Source organism: Acanthopagrus latus, chromosome 6 (assembly GCF_904848185.1).
Source record: "Acanthopagrus latus isolate v.2019 chromosome 6, fAcaLat1.1, whole genome shotgun sequence".
NCBI classification, from domain to species: Eukaryota; Metazoa; Chordata; class Actinopteri; order Spariformes; family Sparidae; genus Acanthopagrus; species Acanthopagrus latus.
Genome location: NC_051044.1, coordinates 6,035,853 through 6,051,008, shown reverse-complemented (window position 1 = coordinate 6,051,008; position 15,156 = coordinate 6,035,853). Strand labels below are relative to the sequence as shown.

Genomic DNA, 15,156 nt, shown 5'->3' with positions numbered 1-15,156 from the left:
ATTTCCTTCAGACTGCAGGATACCAGCAGGACATACAGGTACAATTTTTTTAATTTTGCTGAGCATTTAAATGAGTCACAAGTGATACAATCGAAAAGCTCTGGAGTAGTTTCCAAGATCCAGAATAAACTCTAAACTTTCTTGTTAATCCAACTTTTTTTCCCCCCAAAACAGGAGCGTAGCATTGAGACTGCGGTTCATCATGACAATGACACAGAAATTGACCTCTGATATCTTGGCTGTGTGCCTGCTGGTTCTGCTGCTGGTTCTTCTGGTCTTACTGGTTCTCTGGTGGACCCTCAGACGCAGCAGGTATAAACCCACAGCTGCCTCACACAGACGTATCAGCAGAACATCCGACGTGATGAAGCAACAACTTGTCTGGATCTAAATGTTTGTTCTCCTCAGAAACCTCACAGAGCTGAAGATCTCAGCAGGACCCACTCGCACCCTGACCATCAGAACTGAGCCGGGCCATGCCGACCAGCTGCTGGAGCGCCTTCTGGACCGAGTGTTTGTTCAGGTGGAAACTGAGCCTGGGGACAAACCTGAAGCTGAACCAGGAGAGGAAGATGGAGGACGACGCAGATCTCATGCCGGATCCGACCCGGAGGTATCAACAGCAGCGGCAACTTCTCTTCCCAGCAGAGGTAGAGGTCACTGAATATTGTTGAAGACTTAAAACAACATAATCTGTTTTGTTAAATTCGAGTGAGAGTTAAATTGAGAGTGCTCACGGTAAATAATCTCAGTTACTCGTGTTTTCAGTATCTTTTTGGAGCTTGATGTAGATTTGTTTCCCTCCTGCAGATGTGAACACTTGGCAGGACAAACTGTGGAGATGGATCACTATTACAAATCCTCCTTCAGGTGAGAAACAGAGCACCTTCAAGAGTCTTTATGTATGAAAACTCACCTTCATGTTGACATTAATCCAAAAGCTAAATGCAAACAGAAATAAATAGAAGCCGTTGATATCAGGTGATGTATTTAAAATGATTCCTTTAACAGTGTTTTCACTGATGATTCATAGAATTATCCTTAATGTTTAATTCATCTGGTATATTTCATTTTATATTTATGTTCTCCACTCCAGACACACCTTCACCTCTACCTACTTCTTCTCCTTCTCCTTCTCCTTCTCCTTCTCCTTCTCCTTCTCCTTCTCCTTCTCCTCCTCCTCCTCCTGCCGATCAGGATCAAACCGACGACGTCAACCTTCAGCAGTCAGATGGAGCCCAGCAGGGCAGCACCCCTCCGTCGTCTCAGGATTTATCCGAGGACAAATATTAAAGATCACAACTTAAGAAATAAAATAAAGGAATCAACTTAAGTTCCTGTCAGGGTAAAGTTATCTTATTATTTATGAAAAACTGAGGAGACATAGAACATCTCAAGTGTATCTAAATATATTAGAATAATTTTGAAACTGTAGCATGTTAAGATGAAAAAATCAACAGTATATATATAAATATAACATGAACTGAACTGTAGCAGCGTTACATTTCCTCCTGTGACCATGTGGAGGCAGCAGAAGTCAATTCTCCACATAATACATCTACTCATCATACATCAGGAATGATAATATACAGTCATCTGAATATACGAAGTTGTTCTATTTCAATGTGCCTTTTCTGATTATTTGTTTATTATAGTAGTTTTTAATCCCAAAACACTCTTTTGAAAACAAGCAGAACAGAGGTACGAGTAACAACAAGTGTTAAAAAGTAAGACAAGCATGAACTTTCGATCTAAAGCACGAGGAGAGTTAAAAAAAACTAGCAGAAGACATCAGATATGTTTTATTGTGTTTTGCTGTAACAGACATTGTTATTTGATCATAAAAGGTTTCCACTTCAGTTGAGAAAATGTTGAACTTATGTCATTGTTTTTAATGTTGCTGTGGTGTTTCAATGACAGAGAGTTAATCATTGTGTCCAGTCAGGTGCTAAATCATTCAGACGTTTAACAACTGAACCGCTGGTAACCGAGCCGCTCTCTGGATCGGTGATCGTGGTGACGATGATGATGATGTGGGAGGAAACTCCTCTTAAAGTTTAAACTTTTAAACCGAGGGGGAGGATCAAATCTAAACATCTGTGATGTGTTGAGTTTCAGTGAGAGCACTCAGGGAGTCAAAGAGGAAATGATGTGTGTTTCTGATTTTCCATGGCGCCTCGTGTAAACTGTGGAAACCCTTTTCTGTCAGACAAAAAGTAAGACAAATTGGGATTGATTTAAAAAAAAAAAAAAAACTACAACTCTTAAACTATGCTCTAAACTACAATGATTTATTTAAATTGTATGATTATAGTCTAATATATAATGAGACAGGAATACATATGTTTAATTGTAGGCTTAGTAATATGAAGCAAAATAGACCTTTACCTTCTATAATGTATCCTATAATGACAGGACAAGATAAAAATCAATTAAAAAAACAACAATAAATGCTTCACATCGGTTGGTTATGTGGATTATAACCTGCTGCATGACTGAAATGTAGTATTATATTACTGAAATATTATCAGCAGCGTGTTCTATCACTCCATTACTGCCAACAGACACATATTACCCCGAACGCTGTCCTCTGCCAGCAGATAGTTACTGAAATGGCTTGTTAGCTAACCAGTTGGTAAACCAATGCCTCGTCAACTAGCTAGGACACTTTTATCAGCCTGCTGGTGAGTAAATTGGTATTTACAGTTAGTCCTTCATCAGATAAATTAATAAATTTAGTTTTTTTTAATCAGCTTGGTAGTTGGTTAAACTGGTACTTCATCAGCTAGCTAGTCAGCACACTAGTATCTTTAACAGTTAGCTAGTTCTACCTAATAGTAGTCAGTTAATTAACAAGGTAGTAAACTGGTACTTCATCAGCTAGCTAGTCAGTAAACTGGTATCTTTAACAGTTAGCTAGCTCTACCTAATAGTAATCAGTTAATTAGCTAGGTAGTATCTTTAACAGTTAGCTCATTCTACCTAATAGTAGTAGCTACTTTTTTGTTAGTCCTTTAAAAGGTTAACTTGTATTTCTATCAGTCAGTTATTTGTCAGCTGTTGGTCAGTTTAAAAATAAACTAGCCCTTTGTTAGCTAGCTAGCTAGCTCGTAAACTGTTCTTGTGCTAGAAGCTAAGTAGCAAGTTTATGGTTAGCCAGTTCGTCTTTTGTATTACTGTAACTTTTTCTGATTGTAAACTGATGCTCATCCTTCATTTACTGGGTGGTTATCTAACTTTCTCAAAGACTCTCTGATGATCCGTCTTGACAAGTCCTATGTCGGAGAAACTTCCTTCATCGTTTAGCTCTCTGGTTAGTAAATGTACTAAATATTTAAAATCTGTATCCAGTGATGATGATCACTGGGGCGAACAGGAAGTGACTGAGATGTTTCCTAAACACACACACACACACACACACACACACACACACACACACAATCCCTCCTCAGTTATCTGTTTCTCCTCTGCTGTCACTCTGACACACACACACACACACACACACACACACACACACACAGGGAGGTAGATAACTCTGTGATTCCACTGCTGAATTTTTAACGCTGTTGTGGAACTTTTTTTTTTTTTTTCCAGGCGGGTTACTGTGGCACCGGGGTACTGTTACACCGCCAGAGACACAGACACAGGGTCCAGTTCAGTTCTGTTGTTTACTGAGGCTGGACGGAAACAGGACTGTTCATGGGGTGTACGGTAAGGCTGCCTGTCCTCTGCATGTTATCTGCTGCTGATGCTTATTTTTATTCCTTCTAGTGTTTATTCAGTCGCCACTTACAAATGATAAACTTTCCACACATTTATTATGACCTCTGTCCAGAATTATATCAGGAGGTTATTTTAAGATGTTTTACACACAAAAAAACATACATTTTACATTTAATAGCACATGTGAAATATATTTCACTGTTAAGTTAACATGTCGACGTGTCTTTTGATATGTTACATGTGATAACATTCACATGGAAGATGCAGGAATTTGGGTTTTTTATGACATTTTTTGTGTAAAGTGTCATTTTGAAATGTGAAAACGTGCATTTCTTGTGCTTTCTTTAATGAGAGTTTCTAGTCACTATCACTTTACTTAAATTTAACAATGTAGTTTATTAACTCTTCTTCAACTATGTCATTAACTGTGCGATATTTTACATATGAGACCTGCAATAATTTAACCCCCTGAATGTCTGAAGATTGTAGCTCTGCGGAATTTAGAATAATTTCTGTTAATGAAAAGTTATTTTGGAGGTTGTTGCCGAACTTAAGCTGTAAAATAAGTGAGAGTAAGTTGTTCATTAGCTACTCTCAGAGGCAGGAGATCTGTCCTGGTCAGACTCAACCTCACTATCACTGACTGTCGCACTTGGCACCTTTGAATACTTGAATTATTTATCGCAGGAGGTTTTTTATGTGTGTCTGTGCTCTCTTACACATGCTCAGGGCAGATTCTTCATGGGTTTAAGTTTAGTTATAATAACCGGGATTAGACCCGGGACTTGAGTTCAGTGGGTGCTAAATAATATTCAGTCAAATCAGTTCTTAACTTAAACGCTATTTGGTACATTTATGTACATTACAACTGATTGTGGAGTCAAAACTGTTTATTGTAAGTGACTTACAACAGACTGTTTTAAATTCTTGTCCAGTCCAAGTAACGGAAACTGAACGCAGCAATACAAAGTGTGCTACGTGTTATCATAAATGTAAAGGGATGTAGTCGGTCACAGGAAATGTACTCCCTGTGTAAATATAGGAAATAAATTCCTCTGGTTCTTTTATCATCAGACCCTCGTGTCTTTCTGTCTCCAGACAAATCATAAAAGGGAGTGACCGTCATTTGATCGGAAGGGTTTAATTTTAATCTTCTTAACTTGTGTCTTGTTTTACTGAGCTATAAAGTAACACTCAGACTCTGCTCAAACTATATTTTAAACTTAATCAAAGCTAGTTAGTTAGTTAGTTAGGTAGTTTGTTTCAACCAATTTCTCCGTTATCACCAAATATTACATAATAAAACATTTTCACGGTAAACAGTAACTACAAACATATACTTATTTCTGATCCGTGGAGAAATTCCCCAGACTCCCTTCAAAAAACGCTAAATTCTGAGACTTGTAGCATTAGAAGTCACATTATAAACTTTTGGAAACGCTGTCTAAGACAGGTTGTTACGTATTTTGGCGTACTTGTTAATTTGGCAAACATTATGTGATGATGTGATGATATTTTTTCTTTTGAGTAAAAACAATGTATCCAGTGATGTACGTGTATATTTGCAAGAGGTCACTCGAGACACATGTCGAGATGCATTTGATGCCAGGTGTGAATTGAAGGGCTTAAAGCGGTCCACTTGTGATCGGACCAGTCAGGACGGATGGTAAAACGTGATGCTGCCATCATCTGGTGAGAAGTGTCCAGTCTGTTGTACCTGATACCAGCAGTGATGTCAGAGTGTGCTGACACGCCCTGGAGTACACGTCTACATCACTGCAGCACAGTCACACGTTAAACTAAAGGTTTCATCTTTGTTTGTAATCGGTTGCTGACCTCTCTCTTAGAATATGGACAACGCTAAAAACAGGATCGTGTCCAGTCCTGAGATTGGACTGGAAACGATGCTCTGTAACTGGTCACTTTAATCAATTTTTCAATCAATTTAAAGACCTTTCCAAAATTCTGAAAGACCATAGTGCACCAGACTTTCTTCTTGAACCTGAACCTCCTTGCGTGTCCCTCAGGCCCATCCATCCTGATGCCATTACCATAGCAACATGACCCTCAACACCCAGAGAGAGAAGGAGCCCCTGCGGCGGCGAGCCAGCACGCCGATTCCTCCCGGCCACTTCTGCCATCACCCGTCCTGGCCCCGAGACACCCGGCTCTCCAGCAGCACCCTGCCCGACCCTGAGCAGCCCCGCGCCCAGCGCAGCCACCCTCCTCTGGGACAGTCGGCGTCGTACCACCCTGGAGACAAGTCGCTCCACTACCGCGCCCAGTGGAGTTCAGACTCGGAGGACGACTCGCAGAGCGACTCGGAGTGCGTTTACAGAGTGGTGTTACTAGGCGACCATGGCGTCGGAAAGACCAGCCTCGCGGGAATCTTTGCTGGAATCACGGAGAAAGATGAACAACCAGGAGGTGGGACGTTACGTTTGGTTATCTGATTGGTTTATCTAGTTTGACATTTGTTTCTAAAGCTCAACACCTCAGGGATCTGCAGCTTTTCTTGGCGCGTTAGCTCGTGGTAGCTAATATTAGCTAACTTTAGACAGATTCTGTTGTATAACTCAGGCAACATTACGGATACCACTGCTTTTTACGATGAGAAGAACTTTATGGATCCCACTGTTTTTTTTTTCTTCTAAGACCCGCCCTACTCCGCCTCTGATTTACTTACTTATTTACTGATATTCCTGACCTCACCTTAACCAATCTCACTCCTCATGCCTTAATCTAACCAATTAAGGCAACCAATCAGAGGCAGAGAAAGGCGGGTCTTGGCAAAGAGACAGGTGGTATCCATAATAACACATAACTGAAGGAGTTAATCAGTTTATCTACTAATGCGTTTGGTGAGATGTCTTTTCAGACAATCGGCAGGATGATCGATGTTGATTCAGCCAAAAGTACGAACAAAGTTTGTCTTCAAAGATGACCGCTCTCAAGACAGAGGGTCCAATTTCTCCGTACTCATCATCTTTAAAGAATTTAGTGAAACCAAATCCTTCTGGGGGTTTTCTTTTTGTTTCCTTGCACAGCTCACAGCAGTAACAGGTTCTTAATGTTCATTTTCCTACCCTGCCGACACAGCTGGAGTGTGCAGTGCGTGCTTGGCACCAGTGTTTACAGAACTTTATCATTTACCCGTGTGGATCCTCACATTGTTATCTTTATTATTGTTACAGTGATTGTTCTTGATGTGGAGGGACCTTAACAACGGATCTTGTTTGCAGTTGTTAGTTTCCGGTCAACAGCTTTTTCAGATGTCTTTTTTGTAACACTGGACTTTGGAAAGAACACTTCCTGGGCTTCTGAGGATGTTTTTAGTCAGGAACTATGTTTATTTGCTTTCTTGCCAGGAATTTGCGTTCTTCACAGTAGATATGCAGCTACAACAGGCAGCCGACTGACTAAGTTTACTTTAACATTACTTTACTGCTTTAATATTAAGACACAAAATCCACCTACCAGCACCTCTAACGTACATGAATCAACAAATATCTGTCCTGATTTGTTGGTTTTACTTTTCAGTTTTTGTAGTACAAATTAAATAAACAAGACACGTGTTGATTAGTGAGCTTTAGAGATGCTGTTAGGTGGATTAATATTGAGCTGCTGACGTGAGAGCGGTGTTTAATCATTCATTTATTAAAGGTGCGATATGTAAGAATCTAACACCTGTGGAATTCATACTGTAAACAAACAGGATGCAGCACATTAACCGCTAACTGCAGCCGCTGTAGTTAGTAGCTAGTAAGCTCAATGCAGTTAGTGGTTGTGCTACAGTAGCTGAGAGCTAGGGGCTAGCTGGTTAGCATGCTAACTTCAGTAGACTGCCCTGCAACAAAAAGACGTCTTTGATACAATGTGAAACTGTAATTTCTCCAAGTTCCGTTGATGATTTGAGTTTATTTTTTAATGTTGTCAGCTAAAATTGTTAGATAAATGAACCCTCCACCAACTGTCCACATTAAGATGAGTTTATTGGTAATAGTTAGTGCTACTCAGACTGTTTCCTCTGTTACAATTCGAACTACTTTATGGAACTGACAGACTGAAGTTTTTCCCCTTCGACCATGTTTTATTGTGTTGCGGTTCTGTACTCCAGCTCCATCTTCTGCAGATCAATGCTCAGTTTCTGTCCCTGACTTTGCTCTGAAATCACAACCTTGACTGACCCACTGTCATTGATTAGCTCCAGTGTCACGTGACGATTGGCCTCGGGCCATGATTGACAGCCTGTATTGATCTGTGACAGTCTGACATGATGTGAGGGGGCAGAGGCTGTCTGCTCTTAGTTTTCCAGCTGACTGGGCTTCGTGTCTGCTTACACTCTCTGCTTTAGTTTTACACATTTTACATTATTGTTTTGTTTGTTCAGCGTCCTGATGTAGTTGTTTGTTAATGTTATTAACTCTGTTGTCTCTTTATGATCAGTGTTATTTTGTTGTTCTTGGATTGTTTCTTCCACTCTTGCTTGAGTCGTAGTTGGTCGATTCCTCCACCGCTCGAGAAATATCTCAACAATTATTCGACAGATGAATGTGTCCAGTGCTTTGGTTTGTGACAAAATAACTGCAAAACTAAACCCTCACTTTGTGTTTACAGCTAATTGGTAAATGTTAGCATTCTAATTTGTTACACTGGATGAGGAACATTATAAACTTTATACCTGCTAGACATGCATATTTCAGCATGCTGATTAGGGCTGGGCAATCTGAACATTTTAGATTGTGATCGATCTTGAAGATGTCCCTAACTGACGAGTGGCTCCGCGCTACGTGACCAAACAGATCCAGTTATGTAACCAACTAGATGCTACATGGATGAATTACTTTTACCCAACAATGCAGTGGAAGTTAGAGCTCATCAAATAGTGGATGCTCAAAATAATTCACTTAAATTCAATATCAAACTGAGAGATTCTTTGGCTTTATCGAAACTTGAGATAAACGATTGCGATATGGATCATGGATCATAACTGCGATTTAACAGATTGTGATATTATGTTTTGCTTGTCGTTATTGCTACATTGGCATTTAGCTCAACGTACTGCTGTGCCTCACAGAGCTGCTAGCCGGACTGCAGCTTCTTAATCTTGTTGTTTATTGTTTGTTGCAGAGGACACGTACGAGCGCACACTGACTGTAGATGGAGAGGAAACCACACTCATCGTCATGGATACCTGGGAGAATGACAGACTGGTACAGTGTGTGTGTGTGTGTGTGTGTGTGTGTGTGTGTGTGTACACCTGATCACTGCCCAAAAAAAAGAGGCATACTGAGTATTGATTGAAAGACCATCGATTGGATTACTATTCATTAATCCCCTCTTATTAAAGGAAACTTCCTGTTGCTCTTTCACAATAAATGCCTCTTCCTGGTTCACTCCAGATACCCTTTTATTGTGAAACAGCATCAAAATCTGTATTTTCCAGATTGTCTCTTTGAATCTGGATTCAAAGTAAAGTAAGTCTGTCTCTCCTCGTCTGTGTCCGTGTGTCTCTCCCTGTCAGGAGGCGGAGGACGACTCCTCTCAGGTCGACTGTCTGAAGGTTGGGAGTGCTTACGTCATCGTGTACTCCGTCACGGACCGCTCCAGCTTCGATTCTGCCTCTGAGCTCCGTATCACGCTGCGACGCGCCCGCCAGGCCGAAAACCTTCCCATCATCCTCGTGGGCAACAAGAGTGACCTGGTCCGGTCCAGAGAAGTCGCTGTAGAAGGTGAGGATCAGCGATCTGATGATGGCTAATGACCGATTGATGCTATCAGAGGAATTTATTCTCTTTCTGTTTTTTTTTTTGTTTTTTTCCCAGAGGGCCGAGCGTGTGCAGTGGTGTTTGACTGTAAGTTCATTGAGACGTCGGCGTCTCTGCAGCACAATGTGGCCGAGCTTTTCGAGGGCGTGGTCCGACAGATCCGCCTCCGTCGGGACGGCAGCGAGGCCGCCGAACGCCGGCGCTCCATCTACAAACGCAAAGAGAGCCTTTCCCAGAAGGCTCGGCGCTTCCTGGACCGACTGGTAGCACGCAACAACCAGCGCATGGCGGTCAAAGCGCGGTCTAAGAGCTGCCACGACCTGGCCGTCCTCTGAAGACACTTGTCCGACAGGAGGTTGGACCTTTTTTGACTTGCTGAAGTTCTCTCTGGTTGTGATATCGCGGATGATGACGTCTGCGAGCCGACAAGAATGATGATCAGCAGCAAACAGCGGACAGATGATGTGCTGTACGTACGTCGCTGTGATCACTGTGACAAACTCGTTTCCCTGTTTGGTCTCATGATTTTATTTTTTTTGTGACTTTTTCCTCCAGATGAACTAAGTATTAAAAACAGACCGACTGTAAAAAGGATCGTCACTGTAGGGTTAAAGGTTGGATGAGTGTTTGTCAGTGTGTGTGTGTGTGTGTCTGTGTGTGGGTGTGTGCGACCAGATGTCTGTTCGGGATGTCCCGTAGTTTCCGCTGTGTCCTCTGTTCTCCTGAGGTTTCTACTGTTTTCAGTTCAACACTGTGCAGAATAAAAGTCTTAAAGGAACAGTCCTCTCAAAATCATGTTTTACAGAAGTCAAATACAGCTGACTACCTGCATGATATAAATATACGTACTTTTTGATCATTTGAATTTAGTTTTATTTATGTTATTTCTTGTTTTTTGCTACCATTTACTGCTCAGTAAAGTCTTCCACAAACAGTGATTGTCTGGACAGATTTAAGCATTCAGAACCAGGCGCAGTTTGGAGGCTTGTGTAATTTTTTCAGCCCGTTCCAAAGGAATAGATCAAACTTGTACTTATCTGCTCTAAAGTAAGCTTCTAACATTAACATGTCCTGCTTACTAACTGACCTCATGAAGGAGGAATCTAGAGTTACTTCCAAAAAGACGACACTTCGTTAGTCAGTCCTGGGTGATAATATATCTGAGCTCATGCTGCTGATGCAGAGTTTTAACCAGATAAAAGGAGCTTTGTTCTTTCTCAGTATAAACTTAAAAAAAAAACCAACGGGTGCGATTTGTCATTTCAGTAAAATCAACGGTTGTTTTTCTGAACTTCTGACTGCAATCAAGCACCCATTGTTTGTCATATGACAAAGTGATTTGATGGCATATCTTTTCGATGTAAACTTCACCGGAGTGTGATGATGTCAAGCTTGACATACGTAGCAACACAGTGAGCGGTGGTCTGTTGTAAGTACTTCCTTCATCTTATCACACATTTCCCTGTGTTTTTATCATCATGTCTTAAATCAGAATTAGATTATTTAGTCAGTTCTGTTTAAATGGAAGGTCCAGTTTGTAAGAAAGCTGATTTTTGACTCTTTGCGACGGTGGCCAAGCAAACCTCCCATCCCACAGCGTCAAAATCAACTTTCTTACAAATTGGACCTCTAATGTCAAATGATATCAAATCGTCCAATTGTTTTTGTTGTAATCAATAATCATTTAAAGTTGTAATCTCGTCTCTTCAGGAGCTGCAGAGATCGAACCGCTGTGTTCCTCCTCAACATAAACACACTCGCAGGTCGCCACACAGACCCCCCGGGCCTCCGAGCTGTTTACTGCTGCCATGGTGACCTGTGGTGGGTTAACAACAATGGAAGATGAAGCAGTTTACTGACCAGTCGTCATGACGACGGGGTTGCATGCTGACACCTCTGCGGGGTTGACAGAAAACAGGCCGAGTGTTGGGCTGATGGATGGGACGGTGTCTTTTACTGGGTCTGTTCTGCCCTGAGTTTAGCCTCTCAGGCTGAGTACAAACCCTGTGGGGAACCATACACGGCCTGGTTAGCTGTGTTATTATTGTTACCCTCAGAGGAGACAGTCCATCCATGATAACAACTCTGCGAGACCACGAGCTAAATACTAACATTAGCATACCAACAGGTTCAAAGCGATAATGCTAGCACGCCGTGGGTAAACAAGTAGCATTTACCACGTTCGCCATCTTAGTTCAGCGTGTTCGCGTGCTGCCAGCTAAGAGCCGACACAAGGGCGAAGTTCAGACTGAAGGCAAATCTGATTTATTTATCAGATCAGGTCTTTAACCTGTGAAGAACTAGCCTCTATTTTGGGTCTCTGCCCTCCAAAAATTACACGTCAATAATTAACAGAGTGTATCTCTGCAACTACAAGGCCTATTTGAATAATCAAGGTATCACGATATGGGGAACACTTAAAAGCACGTGTTCAGATGTGTACATATAAGTATATATATGTCACTGGGTCTGAGTAAATGAAGTTGGGACACAGCACACATGTACTATTGTATTTCTGTCCAGAGGAATGATGCAGCTGCAGCTCCAAATCTCTAGTCAACCAAAGCAAAACATCTGAACATGACCTAGGCCGACTTTTACGCTAATAAAGTGAATCAGAGCAAAATTAAGGGAGGTTCTAGTCCAGAGTACTCAGCAGAATCTCCAAATGTGCCATTTTGTCGCAAGCGATTCGTTTTTTGTCATATCATCAACATATCTCAAAGGTTTTCTGTGGTAACGATGTAGGCGTCAGTAACTATGTGTGCTGGTGAATCAGTTTGTCAACATAAAAGCATGAGAAATGGCGCTCAACCTCCAAACAATCGCACTTCTAAGTCTCAGACCAGAGGGTCTAGCAGCGATCTAGCAGCGTGGATGATTGTGTTGACTCCGGATTTGACATTGCTGTTGTGTGTGACAGGACAAGATTGTCCATATCTAATTTCATGGCAATCCATCCAGTATTTGTTTTCACCCAACAAAGCCACAACCGTGAACCTGATTGTGGCGCAGGAGGAAAAGTCAGGAGGTCCCCAAAGTCATCGAAGCTTTATTTTTAGAAAGTGAACCGAAATGAAGCTGAGCTGCTGTGAAATAACAACAATCTGCAGCCGTTTATCTGGAAACCACATCTGGCAGACTGGTTGTCCCAGTTTTTACTGATCAAATATCCTATCTGCTTATTGATCGGCCATTTTGGTCTCACACACACACACATTCACGCACACACACACACACACACACACTGTGGTTGCAAAGGGACAGTAGATGGAGGAAGAGGAGTGTTTAACATCGATTTGATGAGGGTAATGGAAAAAATGCATGACTCTGCTCAACCCGGATGACACACACACACACATACACACACACACACACACACACACACACACACAGAGTGATGTGTAAACATCCTCTCAGTGGAGGAGGACCAGAGGCTCAAAGCTGTGAGTTCAGCTCCCTCCTGAATCTGTCAGAAATAGAAACATCAGAGAATTCTTCTCATTGTTTCCTCTGAAGTGTCAAAAGTTGTGAGGATTCGAATAAAGGTTGATGACACCAAATTTTACATAAAACAGTGAAGACAAAGCTTCGGCATTTGCCTGTTGGCAATTTGGCAGCTTTGGGGTGAATGTGGGTCATTAGCTCAAGGCTAACAGGGACTGAACGTGGACATGGGCAGATAAAGAAATCGACATCACTCCCCGCAGCCATGCTGATATGGAAAGTGCTATTTATGTTTGAGTGTCTGGTCAAAGCTGTCCAAGTGTCGAACTGGCTGCAGACCTCACTGTTAGAGATAAATGAAGAGTTAACTAAAGAGTTGATTCAGCTCCATTAAAACATGCTAAAGAAACATTTCTTCTCATGATGTCAGTATCATGATTTGCCTTCGCTTGGCGTGAAAACACAGGTTTTCGTTCCGTGGAAAAATGTCAGCTGACAGTCACAATTTGGTAAGTTTTAGCCAACAAAACTTCCTGATTAGATTTAGGAGAAAATAATGATACGTGAGCTAAGATAAATGTACTACAAGGAATGTGTATGTGTGTTATCAGTGTGGTGGTGATTTTGTTTTGACATTTGTATTTGTAAATTCCGTGTAGTAGCTGTTTTGCATATGTGTGACATTCTGATGTCGTGATGTTACATTCTTGGTTGGTTACATTATAATTAAGTCAGCTTAGATTGGATATACAACTTTGGAGGAACATGACCCTCCTCCTCCTCCACCTTCATACAAACATCTAGGCCTACTACCTGCCCAGGTGAGGTAAAACACGAGATTGACATGCTACCCTCGATTGGATCAGTGGGTCCAGCACACACTTTGGTGTGAAACTGTTCAGCAGTCAATGTCAGATGACCTTAGTTCAAGATTAACACAAGTCATGACTCATGGAGGACTCACAGGAGTTTCAGCTCAGGTAAAGATATTGCAAGAAACGTTTTCCCCACAAAACATAAAAGAAAAAACATGAATTGACTTCTGACTTCTCCCCCTCACAGTTACATCAGAAAACCCTGCACACATCGACAACCGAGCTGTGGAGGAACCTGACGGCTTCAGGCTGGGTGAGGGAAAGTCTGTAGAGTATCTGTGCCTGGACACGCGTTCGCTAACCTGAACATTATTCTTAAGGACATTTCAAACATTTCAGGCCCCTTTGAGGTGCGTTTGATTTACAGAGCCAGAGCAGAGGACGCAGAGAATCAAACACCCCCCCGTGTTTATTTAAACTGCACAGTTTCCTCTCTGTCTGTCTCTGGTTCAGTGTAAAAACCTCCTTACTGTAACTCTGCCTCTTAATGCACACACACACGCACACACACACACACACACACACACACACACACACACACACACACACACACACACACACACACACACATACTGACACTGCCAAGAACTACAGGAATGTAAACTGAAGACGCTGCCATCAGTGTGTTCAAGTGTCTGAGACTGTGGCTCCCCCTGCTGACTGAGTGATGTCTGTTAACCTGACGAGACGAGACGAGACGAGACGAGACGAGACGAGATAAGATGAGATAAGATGAGATAACACGGGACTTTATTCATCCTGAAAGACATTCCTGTGCCGGAGAAAGCTCAAAATGACTGAAACATGAGGGGAAAAAAATTCAGAACCACAGCAGACTGATTATAAAAAGTGTAAAAGTAGTAAATGCTGACCTCAGTGCAGAAGAGATAACAACACAGGTAAGATAAGATACATTTTGGAACACAGTAAACTCCAGTAAAAACTGAATGAGAATAAGAATTATATACAATGATACTGAGAAATAATAAAAGGTAATATTGCCAGGATATCAGAAATATTACATCTGATATTGTAAAAGGAAGTACTGCAAATGATATTATAGATAAGAAGAAAATATTTCAGAAATCTAAATATCAGTGAAATAAATAATGCAATAATTTAATTGGATTATTTGCATTACAAACAGGAAGATTAAATTATAGATGACATATTGCAAGTTTCAATTATATCCGTGTATGCCTTAAAAGTAAATAAAAGTGGTCTTAAGCATAAACAATCCTTCAACAATGAATGCTGTAAATACATGTGCTAATGTTATATAAAGATAAATACATAAAGTCTCAAAATAAAAATCAGAAAATGATAAAATATTCCACTAAATT

At 41.3% G+C, this 15,156-nt stretch overlaps 2 protein-coding genes across 3 annotated transcripts in view; both read left to right on the top strand.

Moving 5' to 3' along the window:
* The window catches only part of LOC119020725 (MEF2-activating motif and SAP domain-containing transcriptional regulator-like), a 1,390-nt gene extending 57 nt beyond the window's left edge, over positions 1-1,333 (top strand). Inside the window, exons 1-5 of one of the 2 annotated variants that reach the window (XM_037100280.1) lie at positions 1-38; positions 175-312; positions 409-650; positions 811-870; positions 1,198-1,333. The exon at positions 1-38 is cut by the window's left edge and continues 57 nt beyond it. In XM_037100280.1, the coding sequence (XP_036956175.1) occupies positions 203-312; positions 409-650; positions 811-870; positions 1,198-1,307 (522 nt within the window). In that variant the 5' untranslated portion in view covers positions 1-38; positions 175-202 and the 3' untranslated portion in view covers positions 1,308-1,333. Of the gene's footprint in view, positions 39-174; positions 313-408; positions 651-810; positions 871-1,096 lie in introns of both variants that reach the window. The other variant, XM_037100279.1, reaches the window with a different exon arrangement.
* A 1,192-nt stretch (positions 1,334-2,525) lies between these two features.
* On the top strand, positions 2,526-10,271 carry rem1 (RAS (RAD and GEM)-like GTP-binding 1). The gene is made up of 7 exons (XM_037100275.1): positions 2,526-2,684; positions 3,248-3,313; positions 3,595-3,711; positions 5,751-6,150; positions 8,854-8,936; positions 9,248-9,455; positions 9,549-10,271. The coding sequence occupies exons 4-7, from the start codon at positions 5,784-5,786 to the stop codon at positions 9,824-9,826; spliced, it is 936 nt and encodes a 311-aa protein (XP_036956170.1). The 5' UTR covers positions 2,526-2,684; positions 3,248-3,313; positions 3,595-3,711; positions 5,751-5,783; the 3' UTR covers positions 9,827-10,271.
* Positions 10,272-15,156: the final 4,885 nt, after the last annotated feature.

Excerpts from the sequence above, each read along its gene's own strand:
- rem1 (XM_037100275.1), top strand. The coding sequence starts at position 5,784 with ATGACCCTCAACACCCAGAGAGAGAAGGAGCCCCTGCGGCGGCGAGCC. Across the intron at positions 8,937-9,247 it reads CCTGGGAGAATGACAGACTG|GAGGCGGAGGACGACTCCTC; the intron begins GTACAGTGTGTG and ends TCTCCCTGTCAG. Across the intron at positions 9,456-9,548 it reads CAGAGAAGTCGCTGTAGAAG|AGGGCCGAGCGTGTGCAGTG; the intron begins GTGAGGATCAGC and ends TTTTTTTCCCAG.